Genomic DNA, 15,630 nt, shown 5'->3' on the forward strand with positions numbered 1-15,630 from the left:
AACAATAATCTTTGTGCAAACTTAGAAGAAAATTGCCTCAGTGCTGTCTGCTGTTTTATCTTAGTTTTCTCAGAGAAACAAGGCATTATTATCTATACATCTTCTCCTTGATTAAGTTCTGCTAGAGAACATTGTAGGGTTCCACAGTGAGCAACACTTATATTTGAACCTTAATTTAGACAAAGTAGGAATGTATTAAAATAGATGCATAGATGTGGATGTGTATAGAAACAGGTATGTAAATATACATATATACATATAGCAGGTGTGTATGTAACAGGTGTGTGGATATATACCAGGGGTATATATATGCCTCGAGATAGGCACACAAATGTTTTTCTGTGCAGTATTCTAGTATTTTTGGAAAAGGACTGGAAATAATGGTATTTAGTAGAACTAATGTGATTTGATTCTCGGCAAAAAAAAAAAAAAGCACCTAAATTTATAGAATACCTCTGTACAAATGTATTTCCCATACTTCTCAGTGGTTTGCAAGCTTCAGAGTAAACAGTAGTTGTTTGGCTGATTTCTTGTTTTCAGTCAAGGAATGCCGTCTGAACTGCAAATAATTGTCCCCTCCTTCTTCTCTGTATATTCACAGGAACCTTGCTCAGCTGTCATGGGCTGTGGGAAAAAAATTGATAAGTCAATAAAAAAGGGACTATTTTGGCTTCTCCATATCATAGCAAAAGATTTTGATGCCTTAAATGAGCGCATCCAAAGAGACACTACAGAACAAAAAGCATATGAAGAACAAAAGAAGCTAGAACGAGCTGAGCGAGTGAGAAGGATACGAGAAGAAAGGTATTCTGTCTGTAATTTCTCTTACTTCCCCTTCATCCCTTTTTGTAAGACACTTGATTCATTCCTGTCATCAGTAGCCCACCATGGTTCCTATTAGAGGCTGATGTGAATCATTTTACAGGGACATTCTCATAAAATTCACTGAGCGCCCCTGTCCCCCCATCTGCCTTATATATTGCAGAGATTTGCAAGTCTCAGTTACCTTGAGAAGTAACTGTGAAGCTACTATGAAGTGTCTTGGCTTGTACTTTTGCTGATTTGGTTTACTTCAGCACGTAAATTACTTAAGTGCATTTTAAAAAACTGGAATTTGACACAGCCCTCATATATATTTCACAAAATTATGAAAAAATGCATATGCTGCTAGTTTGCCAGATGTCTCTGCATAGACAAAACCCTCTGACCATGTTGGATTGTGTTGGATTTATGCCATGTTGAGAGGTGTAGCAAGGAGGACTGACTTTGAAACATGTCTCAGAGATTGTCTGATGATACGGGCATTTTCCATATACTCTGTTCCCACTCAGTGATCTTGATTGTATTTATTCACTGGAAGAATTGGTTTAAAGGCTTAAAAGTTTTGCTAAACTCTCCTTGTGTCTTAGAAGAATGCTAACTAGTAACTTCTGCTGGTTTTACCTGTAGCTGAGGACTTGTCTCAGATACAAGAGATGGCATTACTCCCATCTTGCTGTTTTGCATCAAATCAATTTCTTACTGTAAGAAACAGGTTATTCTTGATTCAAGTGTAATTCTGTTTCATTATGTATTTTAATAATTCCCCAGACTGCTTTTTCTTCAGATTTGCTTCCCTGAATGTTTTCTCAAAGTGCACTTCCTCTGCAATGTTAGTAGAAATGAACTGGTTTCAGGTGGAAAACCAGAGAGTAGAAGCGCCAGTAAGTTTTAACACAGTGCTGGCCATTCCTTCCAAGAAGTATGGTTTCATGGGTAGATCGGTGATGTCCTTTGCATTCCCATCTGTGCCTCCGAACAATGGGGTTACTTCTTATCTCAGTACTTGCAGCTCTAAAGTAGGTGTGAAAGGGACTGCTTATGCCCAGGTACCTTCAGATCGATCGATGAAAAGTGTTTGATGAGCATATACGATATATTATTTAATACATAGTAATTTAATATTTCTTAAATAGAGATCTGATACATAAAAAATAACTAGTGCTGGTGCAACAACAGTATACTGGGGTTTATGTGCCTTTCTGAAGTTTTCTGTTGAAGCAAATATGATTTCCTAACTGTTACTAGATAAACTGAACCGTCTGGCACCAGTTCTCCCTTATGTATATTAAGAATAATGTAGAATTATGAGAAATGGAGGTGTATTAAAAATAGAAGAGGTTTTAGATAGTCTGGTTTCTCACTACATAGATTTATTTTTTTTAAACAATTGAATGCCTTGAAACAATTGTTATAAAAGTTTACCAGTGAGAAAATTTCAGCATACTGTTGAACAGTTGAAACCTTCCAGTTACAGATGTATTCTGTCACATATCCTGTCCTCAGAAACTGCTTCCACTTCTTGAAGTGCTGATTGAACGTTCTGGCACATGGCAGCACGTGTTTCTACGTCTGCTATAATATATACTTGCGCATTATTGATGTTAGCCTGTCCTTGTGATTTCTGTAGAATGTTTTTCAAAATACAGAAGCATATGGTAAAAATCAGCTGGCATAAATGGGACGATGACTTAGATGACCTTATAAGTGTTCTCTACTATGTAAAATTTATAGCTTGGCTTCTTCGTAATTCTTTGTTCATCCCCCTTCTTCCTCCCTCCCCTGCCAAAAAAACAAACCAAACCAAACAACAATGCCCCAAAACACTAAAACAACAACAACAATGTAAAACAAAAAACAACAACAAAGGGAACATAAATGGGACGATGACTTAGATGACCTTATAAGTGTTCTCTACTATGTAAAATTTATAGCTTGGCTTCTTCGTAATTCTTTGTTCATCCCCCTTCTTCCTCCCTCCCCTGCCAAAAAAACAAACCAAACCAAACAACAATGCCCCAAAACACTAAAACAACAACAACAATGTAAAACAAAAAACAACAACAAAGGGAAAGACCCTTCCAGCCTATATCTGCTGTGATCTCTGAGGTATGAGAATATGTGGAAATCTGAATTGTTTTAGATCTACTGCTAACAAATGTCTGAGAGGTAATGAGAAAAATGGTTCATTATAAAGAATTGTTCTAAATCTGTCTGCACAGCATTATTTTATTTATCTTTTTTTAATCTTGGCAGTCTTGTTTTGTGTGCATTGAAACAATGCTTTCATGTTAAGAAAATCCCCTATTACTGATTCGGGGACAAAAAGTTTTGTAGACACAGTAAAATAAAGGTATTGTAAACAGATAACTGAACACATTTCCTAATTAAACTGCTGGATATTCAAGACTGGAAAATATTCAAGGTCTATTAGTTTCTTGTAAAGTGTTTTAGTGATGTAGTGAGTTATATAATATGTTCCTGACAACTTCAACAAATTTCTGCGCATAGCCTGACTTCTGTTGAAAACTGAGACAACTGAGAAGTTTTCTTAACTTTACAATATGAAAAGCATATTAGTATACAAAGCTTCCTTAACCTGGGTTTCTGAGTTCAGGTAGTTCTTCCTTATTGCAACATATTTTTTTATCAGTTGACTTGAGATAACATAATGTCAAGAAACACACAAACTCTCAGAGACTTTTCCAGTAAGTAATTCTAATGTTTGCTTCTCCCCAGAACAAAAGCTCCCATATCCGTATATCTTGTAAAGTCAGCTATATGCACAATAATACTGCTTATAATAACATGCAGCTATATCCATCTCTTACTCTGTGAGTACTGCAGAGACGGTGATTTAGTTATACAGAAGCTGTGAAACAGCCTATCATTGAGTCTGTATGACACAATTGGTAACTAAAACATTAAAAAAATTTAAAAAGGATAAGTGAAGAGGAAGAAATTAGGAGTTTTCTAACCTTTTGCACAGGACTGTTGATATTGTTTGTATAGCCAGCATTTCTTTTTGGCATATGACCAAAAAGAAAGCAAGAAAACAGGCTATAAATCTAAATATAATTTCTTTTTGCTGTTAACACCACCCCCACCACCACCCCCCCCGCCTTGTCTCAGCAGGATATTGGAAATTTAATTTCTTTGCGTATTTAAAAATATTTTTTGTTCTACATGTGGGATGGAAAAATATTTTAGGAATATTTCCATTTTTGTCTTATTAATCAGTTTACAGCATTAGAAGTTGTTAAAAAAATCTTATACTTTTTGTTAGAATGAAAAACAAATTGAAAAGGAAAAGAAGCGGCAAAAGTTGGAGACTGAAAAGGCTACAATTGTCTTGAAATCACAAACAGAGCAAGAACAAATGGATGCCCCACACTTCTCATGTAGCAGTAGCCAAAATACAAATGATAGTAGACTAGAAACATGCAATTCTACAACTACTCAGCTTTTGCAGCATGAAGAGCATGAGCAGCAAGCCTCAGAATGCCTTGACTCAGGTAAAACTACTTCCTTTTAACGCATGATGCTATTTTTCACATAGTTTTTCCCTCTCTGTGTATTATTTTTCATGATACCACACGTCAATTTAATCTGTTGAAAACATAAAAATGCACCATTAGGTCATTGTATTGGAAAATCTGTTTCAAAAAAGCGCCTGTTTGTTGGTGTGACTGATACTGTAGCTGAAACTAGGTTCATTTTTATCATAATAAATTTTTTATCATAATCAAATCAAGCTAAGTTTAATTGCTTTATTACAATATAGAATTTGCATATACTTTATTCTTCCAATTTATTTTCTATAGCAAAATGTCCTGTAAAATTTACATTTCACCTGCTTTTGTGTATAAGTTTGGACATAAAATGCTGATGCATTTTACCTCAACAACTGTATTAAAAGATGATCTAACATATTCTCTGAATGTAGCTGTATAATATGTAATGCTTTATTTCTGTTTGACATAGATAACAGTAAGAAAAAAAGTAAAAAACCAAAATTAAAAAGGGGCCACAGAGTAGAACCTGTTAATGCAGAAGATGCTGTTCCCAAAAATCCTACGCCACCACCAGCGCTTCCACCAGGTAAGTGTGCTAACAAACAGTAATCGATGTCTCAATTTGTGGTTATTAAACCTTTAAAATATTCATTTGTGAATGATGAAACTGGAATGGTCTTCATACAGAGATAGGCTTACTCTCCAGGATATCTTTGATGCAGTTTCCCACTTCATGGTATGAACTTTCAGCAGTATTGATTTGATCCATTCCATGGAGGGGAAGACGTTATTGTTTTCACAAAAAAGAGTAAGAGAATTGACTGCTCACTGATGAAAAGTGATTAAAAATATCAATATTTTTAAGGGTATATCAGTTTATTTTTAAAGTATTTCATCATTATTCACCATATATACAATATGTTATATACTTTTGGCATTTCTAAATGCTTTGATTTCTCCCAAAGAGAACTGGCTTCCATACTTTTCATTAGAATTAGGTGCAGTCGGGGCATGGTTTGACTGTCTTTGTTTTCCTTTAGTTGGCTGGGGAACTCCCAAACTTAATAGACTTCGAAAACTTGAGCCTCTTGGTGACACACATCATGCTGGTAATTGAAAATATTTTGGGGTTTGTACTTTTTTAAAGCATTCTTCATCGTCCATTCACTTCTACATTCATTTCATTCTTCATCTTTTTTTTTTAAACTTCTTAATGCTAATTTTCATTGACCAAAAGCTAACTCTTTTGCTTAGTAGAAAGCATCTTTTTGATTTTTCAAGTCTTTATTTATTTTTTTACCAAAAAGAGTAAGTTCTCTCAGATTGCCTTGTAAAGTTTAAAGTGGCACGGCATATCAGAAACTATTAATGATCTGAAGTTATTTTCACAGCAGCATGCACCTACATGCTATCATGTGCGATATAACAGAGAGTAACAGGTCCAGTTACTTGAAGAGTTCAAATGCATATTGCATTCAAAATGAAAGTTTCAAAGTATATTTCCATTGTCCATATATAGACAGTGCATCATTATCTGATGCAATGGGGACAGGAGTTGGGTTACCTGGATACTGGAAGAAGTCTGAGGCACTCAGGAGAGAGGATACTGCAGAAACACCTCAGCAGGACTGCAGAGATCCAGCAGGGCTTATTAATTTGGCATCCATAGAGGGTCTTCCATGTCCAGGCTGGTTCTGCACTAAGCTGCCTGTGTTTCCACACTGATCTTATGATCTGATCTGGAAGTGCTAACCACTTACAATACTGAACCCAAATGGGCCCCATGTATTTCTGGAATTTTGTGAACCATAGCCAACATCCAGATGAATTTCTATGTAGAAGCTGATTCCTTGTGTTGCCTCTTGAGGTAGTCTAAAACATCTTCTACCCACTGCTACTGTTGCCATATGGTTTTAAAAGCGTAGTTGGGAAGATTTTTGTCCTTGATTTGGGGGTGTATTCTTGTGAGAAGGAAAGCTAAAGACATGGGAGCACCTTGAATTAAGTGCCTTATGTTAGCAACTGCAAATGAGGGACTGCAGTCCCAGCTATGATGAAAAGCTCAGCATAAATTTGATTGCAGAAGTAGTGAGACTTCCAACGGAAAACTAGCTTATTGGTCTGCAAGGAGAGGTGTCACTGATAAAGCTTGGGATCTGCTGCTTTACCTGAAGAGCCAGTGTCCCTGAAAGTTCACAAACTGGTAGGATAAATTTACTAACTGGAAATGTCATGGTGTAGTCGGCAGATTCTTGATTTCTCTTTTCAGTAATGACTATTTTCAGAAGACCATGGAATATTGTTTTTCATATGCTCATACTGCATCATTTTTCAGTTTTAAATGATAATTTCTTCATTTTTCTTACATTTTTATTTTTCAAATTTTGAAAAGCCGTGTGAATATGGAGGCATCTGGAGTAATATGAGACGCAGATGACCAAACTAAAGCAATGGGAACACATAAACAAATTGAACAAAGAGAACATTAATTGAGGAACTTACAGAGAAAGGAGCTCAGTGTGGCTGTAGTGATCCTTGAGCTTAACCCTGACTTGAACTGATTGTACTACTATCGTGTAGTACAGCACCATGCGGACATACCTGCTGAAGTTTTGAAGCAACAGAACACGGAGCTTCTCTGCCAAAGAATCAAAAGATGCATAAAGAGGAATTAAGTTCTCTAAAGACTAGATACTTATTTTTCACAGGAGCGTAATACATGTGCATAAAATGTATTTTGTAGTCTTAATCATAAAGCCATCTTGCTCTTTTTTTTAAAGGCATATAGAGAGAAGGCGGCAAGAAAGAAAAGCCTGATGAAGAGGTAGGGAGGGGGAGAAAGGGAAGGGGTGATACTCAATTTTTATCTGTGCCAAAGGGAGGTGTTACATTTTGTAGCAAGAGCATGGGTGAGACAAAGAGGAAAAAAACTGCTTAAGTAAGGTTCCCTACTCACAGGTGTGTAAGTTAGTAACCTGATATCTGTGTTAATTTAATCCATTTGTAACATAAGGATAATAATTAAAGTATTTTGGAATCTAACAATGGAAAACATGTTGGTAGGGGAACGATCTCTTGACCAGAGGTGTAACCAGGGAGATCAAAGGAAACTTGGAGTGCTCAGAACTTTGCAGCTGAATCCAAGACTTTGCCTGCTCTTTGGTGAGATTTTTTTTAAGGAATTTTGAGACACTTGCAAGATTGACACAGATACAGGAAATCCTGAGAAAGCAAGAAAACTTATATTAGGAAAGCACTATTTATGAATGAAAATAGCTCTTCAAACTCATGGTCCAGCATTGTCAAACCTTTAGTTAGGTCCGGATATCCAAAAGCATCAATTACTTATTTTGCTTAAAGCAGTTGTTTTTCTACGCAGACCATTTGAGAGCCATAGAATCATTTAGTTTGGAAAGGACCCTTAAGATCATTGAGTTCAACCGCTAGCCTAATACTGCCAAGTCCATCTTGTGCTGATTTTAGCTTGCCATCTGTCCTTGCCCGTTTTCTGTCACACAACAGTGTTTTTCAATTAGTTTTTATGTATTTTGCAACCTGCTCTTGCTTGGAAACTCATATGAGGTTTCCTAAGACCAGTGGAGCCTACCTTTGATCCATTTTTAAGAATATTCCCTGAATTGCATCTCTCTGAATACCAACTTTTTGGCTGTCCCTTCAGCAGAGAAATAAATAGAAATAAATCAGTTTTGATTTATTGGGGGCCCAAAATTCACTGCAAAGGTGCTTTTAAAGTTTTTCAGGCATTCAACCTTTGTGAAATAAAAAGGACTGGTTTCCATATTGGTTTCATGATTAATTGATATGAATGTCTGGAAGGCACAATTTGCAGTGAAAGCTGAAAATATTTTTTTTTTTATTTCCTTTAGTAAAGCTTTCTTTTCTGTGGGATTTTTGGATTCTCTGAAGTTCACTGTTTTCTATAGCGATTCTGTCAAACAGTTTTCTTCAAGAAACTGTTACTGGCCAAGTGGCTGAAAAGTCTTTGGATATGGGGCAAATGAGCACCTACCTTCATGCAAACCAGTCTATAAAACCTCAATTCCAGTAGGATGCCCAGTAGGTGCTGTTGTCAGGACTCTAGGTAAAATTATTAGTGTCCATAAAAGCAAGGGAAGAAAAAAGTACTTAACAGTCTGCCTTTAAAAGTTTAAGAAGCCTTGGTTATGCATAGAGGTTATTTTCAGGAGTACTCTCAAAGTCTTTGTCCAAGAGTGTAACAATGAAACATTTGATAGCTCCTCAGTGTAAGTGAAGAAAACCCCTTAAGCTTCAACACAAATACGACTTTTTGTAGTGTGAATTTCTGGTAGTCTGTGGAAAAACAGAGGAACCGGTGTTTCTCAGTATTCCCATGTATTCTAGTACAGGTCTTCATTACTTCAGATAGCAGTTATTCCTTTTTTCTTGGTCTTAAAATTGATTTTTTGAGGTGTCACAAATATAACGTAGACCTCGGTGCTGAAATATATAAAACTAGTGTAGTGTGAGGTTGAAACAATCTCCAAAGGTCTGGTTTTTAATGATAGGTGTTCTCAGACATAAATCTGTCTTAATGATTTGATGTCCAAACTGAAAAATTTAAATGTTGGTGAGCAAGCTATTTAATATATATATTGAGTCATTTTTGTGTCATTCTTAGCAGAGAACATTATGTTGGATGTTTAGGCAGAGTTAACAGTTAGTAGATTCAATTATATAAATCTTTAAATGTACGCTGATTTTCACTAAAGACTGCAATTTTTCCAGTCATGCTAATGATTCTAGCACAACACTAGGTAGTGAGTGTCTGTTTATTGTCACTGGAGGATACATTTGCAAGAACAATAAACCTCTCTGATTATAGGAGCTAAAATTGCCTGGCAGCCCTAAATTTGTTCACCAGACCTCAAGAAACTGACTAATAAAAACATCCATTGTACAGGTTTTCATTTTCCCTATAATCATTGGTTGCAGTTTTGTTGCTTTTCCCATGCTGCTGTAACACTGAATTAGCTCTATTAAAATCAAAGGATTTACAACAGTAATATAAAAATGTTATTATTTTACTGATTATATGTAAGGATTACTAAAACCTTGATCCTGCAAACATGTACACATATTCTTAGAGTAATGTAATCCAACTCGGGGTTTTTTTATTTTAGCTCAGGAGTGTAATTTTAAAACAAGTTGTTCATATGTAGAACAAGTGGAATATATTTTTCTTGGAAAATTATAATTTATTAAAGCTGAATTTCATGTTGGCAGGCCATCAAGGCTTTGTTGGGGAGGAGACTGTCTGTATAAACAAAATTGAGATTTGAATACTTCAAAAAGCTGCTTTTATTTTTTCTTGATTTCTATCTGTTTCCTCTTACCATCTTTCATGATATAATTTTGCTTGTGAAATGCTTTGCATGTATGAGTCTCCATGTTGTTGTTTTTTTCTTTTATATCAATTACAAATATTTGAGAATACTTTTTATTCTCCTCTGGTGTACTTAATAACTTTGTCTTGGACAATTTTACTACTTTAAACTCCTATATTGACAGAAGGAAGTGTCGTGCTTTTATCTAAAAATTCTTAATATAATTCTTTTAGAAAAATAGTATGGCTTTCAAGATAGATGCCATGCATAAATGGTGCCAAAATTTTGGATGTTGCATAGCATTACTGTCACTTAAAACTTTATTGCAATGCAGACTTGGCTACAGCAACATTCGAATTTTGATACTTCATTTTTTCAGTTGTTATTTGTACACTTTGGATGCCTCACTTTCTATTTTTAGGGACGTTTACAGATTACCTTTGGGCTTGATTTTGCAAATGCTGATGCATGTATAACAAAATGTAATTAAATTCTGGTTTTGGCCAATACACCTCCACACAATTAACACTATGCCTGAAAGTTGCTTGTAGGAATTAGCTCTAAACTTGCAGGCTACCTAGCTTTCACTAAGGAAGCAAGAATTTACCTTATTTAAACAGCCTTTAAGCAGGGGAGGTGGTAAATAACAGATTAACGTGTTTTTCTTCTTTGGCATTTCTTACACAGATTTCTATGGAAAGCCTCTGCCCCCGCTGACTACACGCCAAAGACCCAACAGTGATACCCATGATGTCATAGCTTAACTGGCTCACAAATAACATTTAAAAAACATTATTTAAAAAATATATCAGAAATATTTCTTGCTCTTGAAGGAAAATTTTTAAAATGGCAGTCTATCGGCTTCTTGCTAAATAACTTGGTGACAATTAAACATGGAGTTCATTCTGTCGTACTGAGTTGATCAGACTTTGTCATTTACTTTTCACATCACCAGCTCTTCTTCAGGATTTAGCATGAAATCAAGAAAGGTCTATGTGTCCATGGACGCTCATATGAACATGGTATTGAATATTTATTGGGTTTACGTGTGAAAATACATAGCTGTAAACCTGAAGAAAAATACCTTCAAGATCATACAATTCTGGATTGTATGTTCTCACCAAGACCCTTCTCCAGGTGCTGCACAGTGGTTGGTAGTTTTGCAGCTAATAAATGGTTCTAAAGCTTTTTATAAGATTCGTGTATGATAGCGTGAATATAGAAAGGTTACGCAACAAATATTGAGTATATTTTTCTAACTTTTTATAAAATTATTTGAAAGTTTGACTTGACCTACTACCAATAAAATGATACCTAGAAAGCATCAGAAAGCTGATAGTCAAAGGCATACAAGTAGAGTATGTTTGATTCTTACGTTTCTCTTACAGTAGCAATACCTCTTATTAGGGATTACATTACCAGATGCATATTTCATATTTCTGGCAATCTGAAGGGAGAGGAAGGTAGAAAGGGAAGTTTAAGACAAATACATTTTATGCAAAATTATGCTATTTGAGTTGTCTGAAAGTTTTCTTATGTGTTGTTTTCTTTGTTTTGTTAACTGGGTTTGGCATAGGTGAAAAATAGAGCTGAATATTGTATTTTCTACTACATCATACAAGAAAGTTGCACATAATGAAAGTTTTGCACTAATTCAGTCATCAATTCTGATGGAAAACTGAATCAACCAATATGCGTATGAGCTCCAGCACTTTTTAATCTTGATTATACTAAAATACCATCTTGAAAACAAAAGAAACTCCAGGTTATTAAGAATTTGCATAATATTTCCATGTTGTGTGTTAATTTTACATTAAAACAATCACCTACAAGTGATACATAAACAGCAAGGGTTACAATTGGATATATTTCTGTTTAAATGTTCTGTATATGCTATTCTTTCTCTTACATTGGAGACAACCATTGGTATATTGCGTAAAGGTATATCATTATGCCATTTAGTTACAGCCAGGATGAAACCCCCATTCAAAGTTTTTTTGAAGAAGAGTTACTTGATGATTTTCTATTACGCTCTCAGTCTTCCATAACGTGTTATTACCAAAAGATTTTAGTAGATGTTAAAATGATGCAACATATATATTCAGCATTTTGGCATTAGAAATCTTACCATATACCCCTTGCAGCAATGAGTTACACAAATAAATATCTACCATATTAATAAAAATGAAATTATTAACTAAGAATTTTAAAGAGTATGTTGGGAGGAACAAAAAAAACAGTCTTAAGAATAGTAAGTTTGGAACGGGTGGAGAGGAATATTCCCAGTTTGCTAGCTTAGTGTAAGGATGAAACAATTTGTATGTGACTGTCAGCATAAGAATACTTTTGTTGTATTCTAATAGTGTAATATGGTTTAGTTTGATTACTCTCAGGATTTAGTCATTTTCACTTCAAACAAACACAAAATAAAGGGGGGGGGGGGGGGGGGGTGCATAAAAGTTTACTTGTGCAATCGCAATCTTACTGTCTTTAGCTATGTTACCACTTAAATTTTTTGGCTTACAGGCTCTAAATTTGCAAGCTTATTTTTTTACAGCTTCAGTTTCTAGAAATGTATTACCCTTTTATTTTAACACTAATCTGAAGTAAATTAATTGAAGTCTTTATTAAAAATAAAGCTAAATACTGCTGTGGAAACAAAATTTGAGAAATGGAAATGGAAGATGTTGGTACTTATATGTGAAATATGTGTTATGCGTGTTGTGTATGTGGACATATGTATCACTTTTGTTTCTGCTTTTAAAATAAATTTTACCAATATATGACCAAAGTACTAAAAAATGTTTCATATAGTTTTGTTTATTAGTATGCTCTATAATTATTTACTACAGGAGTTTTTTCAGTAATTTATACTACCTTGACTTTTTATTTTATTTACTCAAGATGACATTTATGTATAGAATAAAAACAATGCACAGCATCAACATGTTTCCCATATTATCATAAATGTACAATTTTTTCGGAAGCAAGTATAGTCATAAATGCTTAATGGCTGCAAGTCTCATTTACATTGCTAAAATGTACAAAAGAGAGACTTTATACACAGAATCTTTGGATATTTTTACAACTGCAATGTGATCAAATTTAGAATATATTGATAGATTGGCACTAAGCTATGTATATATGTGTACGTATCAAGTGCTTTGATAGTGCACTTAATATTTGAGAGGTAGTAAGTTGCACAGTTGTAAGTCGAGACGTAATAATTATTGAACAAGGTAGAAGATTTCGTTAGGTTCTGATGCTTTTCATTGTGAATAACATCACTTTCAAGCTAAGAGTATTTGGACTTAAATACAGGAGTGGTAAATACACAGAAATATGTTACATAAGCAGAACACTTTGCATTATCTGTGTGCAACTCTGAATACATTTTAGACAAAATTTTTTAAAGGTGGGTTCAATGTATCTTCTAAGATGAGGAATAATAATCTTCATGAGCTGAATTAGTGTAAAAGGTAACCCGTGCTTCTAAATAAGTCATTCTCATTGTTTTCTTCCTTTTTAGCGAAAACCTAGAATCCACAGAAGGACCTTATTCAGACATTTAAAGGTTTTAAATAGAAAATAATAACTATGATTGTCTTATTAAAGGTAGGTATATTTGATGTCCATTAGGTTAGGTTTAGTGATGTGGTGTTTCCATGTAAATAAGACGCAGAAGGTGACATGATCTTCTAATCTACATATTTTCTATCCTAAAAGTTGTGCTGTCCATGACTTTGATCTCCACAAAACCTAGAAAGTTTTTGCTAAGTCTGTCCTAATATAACAAATAAGGAGAATACGTTTGCTTGTGTGTTTCCAAATGACTGTGTAATAATGGTGAAGACTCAGAATTTGTGCTTGCTCCAGGAAGCTGTGGACACCTGAAATGGAACAGTGGAAGTCACAGAAATGGCCCGGCTTTCCTGGTCAGTAGGCTTGGCGGATGTTGATGGTGGTGGTGGTATCTCTGAATGTTGACTTGCTAATTTTAAGACATTTCAGCCATCCTGCACTCTCTGAAAGTATCAGGGGACATTTGGGCATACACTGTGTCCTCTTCCTTTGCTTTCCTGAATTTACATTTAAAGGAAATGCTTACATTTAAAGGAAATGTGTTAGCTTAAGATAATTGTGGACTGAGGTTATAGTGGAGTTGTGGAGATACAATGGATTTTGCAGAAATGAGATATAGTTTGTGGTTTAACGGGGCATCCAGGCATGCACGTGGCCACTTACTGTGGCAAGCGTAGTTGCTTTGGTGACAGAAATCACTTAGTTTTGGATTGCTTTTTATTACGAGGATGTTTTTCCTGTACAGTTCCGGTACAGAGAGTGGTGTGCCTTTCGAAATGTACTGAAGTTGTTCTCCCCAGAGTCAATCTGTCTCTTCAGTAACACACGAGAGAGAGAGCGGTTGCAATAGCGTTTTTACTGTTTTGTTGCATTTCATCTGTTTGTGCTGGTGGTGTTGCGAGTGAACAAACTGTTTAATTGAAGTCCTTTCTTTGCTTCTGATGTGTTGCAAATCTTACTGGTTTCAGACACATTAAGCGACACTGACGGCACCATCTACAAGTGGAATATAGCCCTGGATTTAGGGGAACATGACTCAGCATACTTTTTTGTTTTATTGGTACTACAAAATTCAATTATGGTATGTATTTTCTTGTATGTTACTGGTCTTGGCAGAATTACAACCACAGAGAACTGTACTTTCTACACCAGTTTTGTTCTGTATCTGTGGGTACAACGCATTTATCAAAAAGCTTTTCTGGTTTCCGTTCACATTTGATAAGAAGGAGGTCTCCATTTTGCCTGCTGGCTCTTGGTCAGGATCCTGATTTAAACATTTCAAATGAGCTTTCAAGTTTGATGGTAATTTGCATGAAGTTTGCATAAATGTTCTTAGTCTTCATTAGTCAGTGCCTGAAACTCAAATATTTATCTACATGATAGCACTCTTGCCTTTACCTTTGCACGCCTTTCCAGCCTGCATTTTGGAGGCCGGTTTCGGCGCGCAGAAGCTGCGTGGGCAGCCATTAATTGAAACTACCATTAAACAAACTTGCTGTTTCCACAGGCGTTGTTCTTACTGAAGGAGCGGGCAAATGCTGGTGGACAAGCGAGCTTTGGGGAGAAAGACAGAGAGTACATGGTGACTTGTTTTACCAGGCCATGACAACTGCAGCAGGAGATGGCGAAGAGAGCAAGATGCCCTTTCTTGTGGGGAGGGGTTGTGGGTTGGGGGCCCTGTTCCTGTGAAGTGCTCAGAAGAGGAACTGCCTGAGCATTTTGGCAGCTCCAGATTTTAGCGCTGCTAAACCAGTTACAGTTGGTGAGCTGGGGCCTGGTTGTTCTCCTGACTGCTGTTCCCAGAGAACAGGCTGTCTGAAAACGTGTGTAAGACATCTGTGTGAATAATTCCCAAGTTTCTCCCATATTTTTTTTTCCTTTGCAGCGGCAGCAGGTTAAGCTAGAGCTGATCCCCGGCGCGGTTCAGAGGGGGTTGTCGAGCAGCTGAACAGCAGCTGCAAAGTCTGTGTGAGGCTGGACCAGCCAGGAGCCAAGGTCTGGTGAAGAGCCCTTGGCAGAGGTCTGAGGGCAGTGGCGCAGGTGGCAGCAGCACCTGGAGCTGGTCCGGGCTGGAGACCAGTTGATTAATGGAGGGTCTAGTCACTGCCTACTCCCGGTTCATCTCCTGGAGAGGCAGAGGGGACTGGAGGACAGTTCAGCCTCCCACACTAAAAAAGAAAACCACAAACAACCCAAAATCAAGGCAACAAACAAACAAAAAACCTTCAAACCGACACCGGCACCTCCTGGGAGCGACGAGGCACAGGGAGGGGGCGTCGGCAGCGGTGGAGCCTGAGGGGGGAGCTGCCTGCCCTCCCCCCCCAGGGGGGCGCCCCGCTCCCACAGCC

General features: G+C 36.4%; 2 protein-coding genes across 2 annotated transcripts in view; both read left to right on the forward strand.

Annotated features, from left to right (window-relative positions):
- Positions 1-10,464, forward strand: part of ARL13B (ADP-ribosylation factor-like 13B) — a 43,381-nt gene extending 32,917 nt beyond the window's left edge. The window contains exons 5-10 of the mRNA XM_009888513.1: positions 602-804; positions 2,889-2,928; positions 4,106-4,334; positions 4,804-4,920; positions 5,375-5,443; positions 10,388-10,464. Of these exons, the coding sequence (XP_009886815.1) occupies positions 602-804; positions 2,889-2,928; positions 4,106-4,334; positions 4,804-4,920; positions 5,375-5,443; positions 10,388-10,464 (735 nt within the window). The remainder of the gene's footprint in view (positions 1-601; positions 805-2,888; positions 2,929-4,105; positions 4,335-4,803; positions 4,921-5,374; positions 5,444-10,387) is intronic.
- Positions 10,465-10,701: 237 nt separating this feature from the next.
- Positions 10,702-15,630, forward strand: part of NSUN3 (NOP2/Sun domain family, member 3) — a 24,459-nt gene continuing 19,530 nt past the window's right edge. Inside the window, exon 1 of the mRNA XM_009888514.1 lies at positions 10,702-10,722. Within this exon, the coding sequence (XP_009886816.1) occupies positions 10,702-10,722 (21 nt within the window). The remainder of the gene's footprint in view (positions 10,723-15,630) is intronic.

The sequence above is a fragment of the Charadrius vociferus genome, unplaced genomic scaffold (assembly GCF_000708025.1).
Source record: "Charadrius vociferus isolate BGI_N301 unplaced genomic scaffold, ASM70802v2 scaffold487, whole genome shotgun sequence".
Taxonomy (NCBI): domain Eukaryota; kingdom Metazoa; phylum Chordata; class Aves; order Charadriiformes; family Charadriidae; genus Charadrius; species Charadrius vociferus.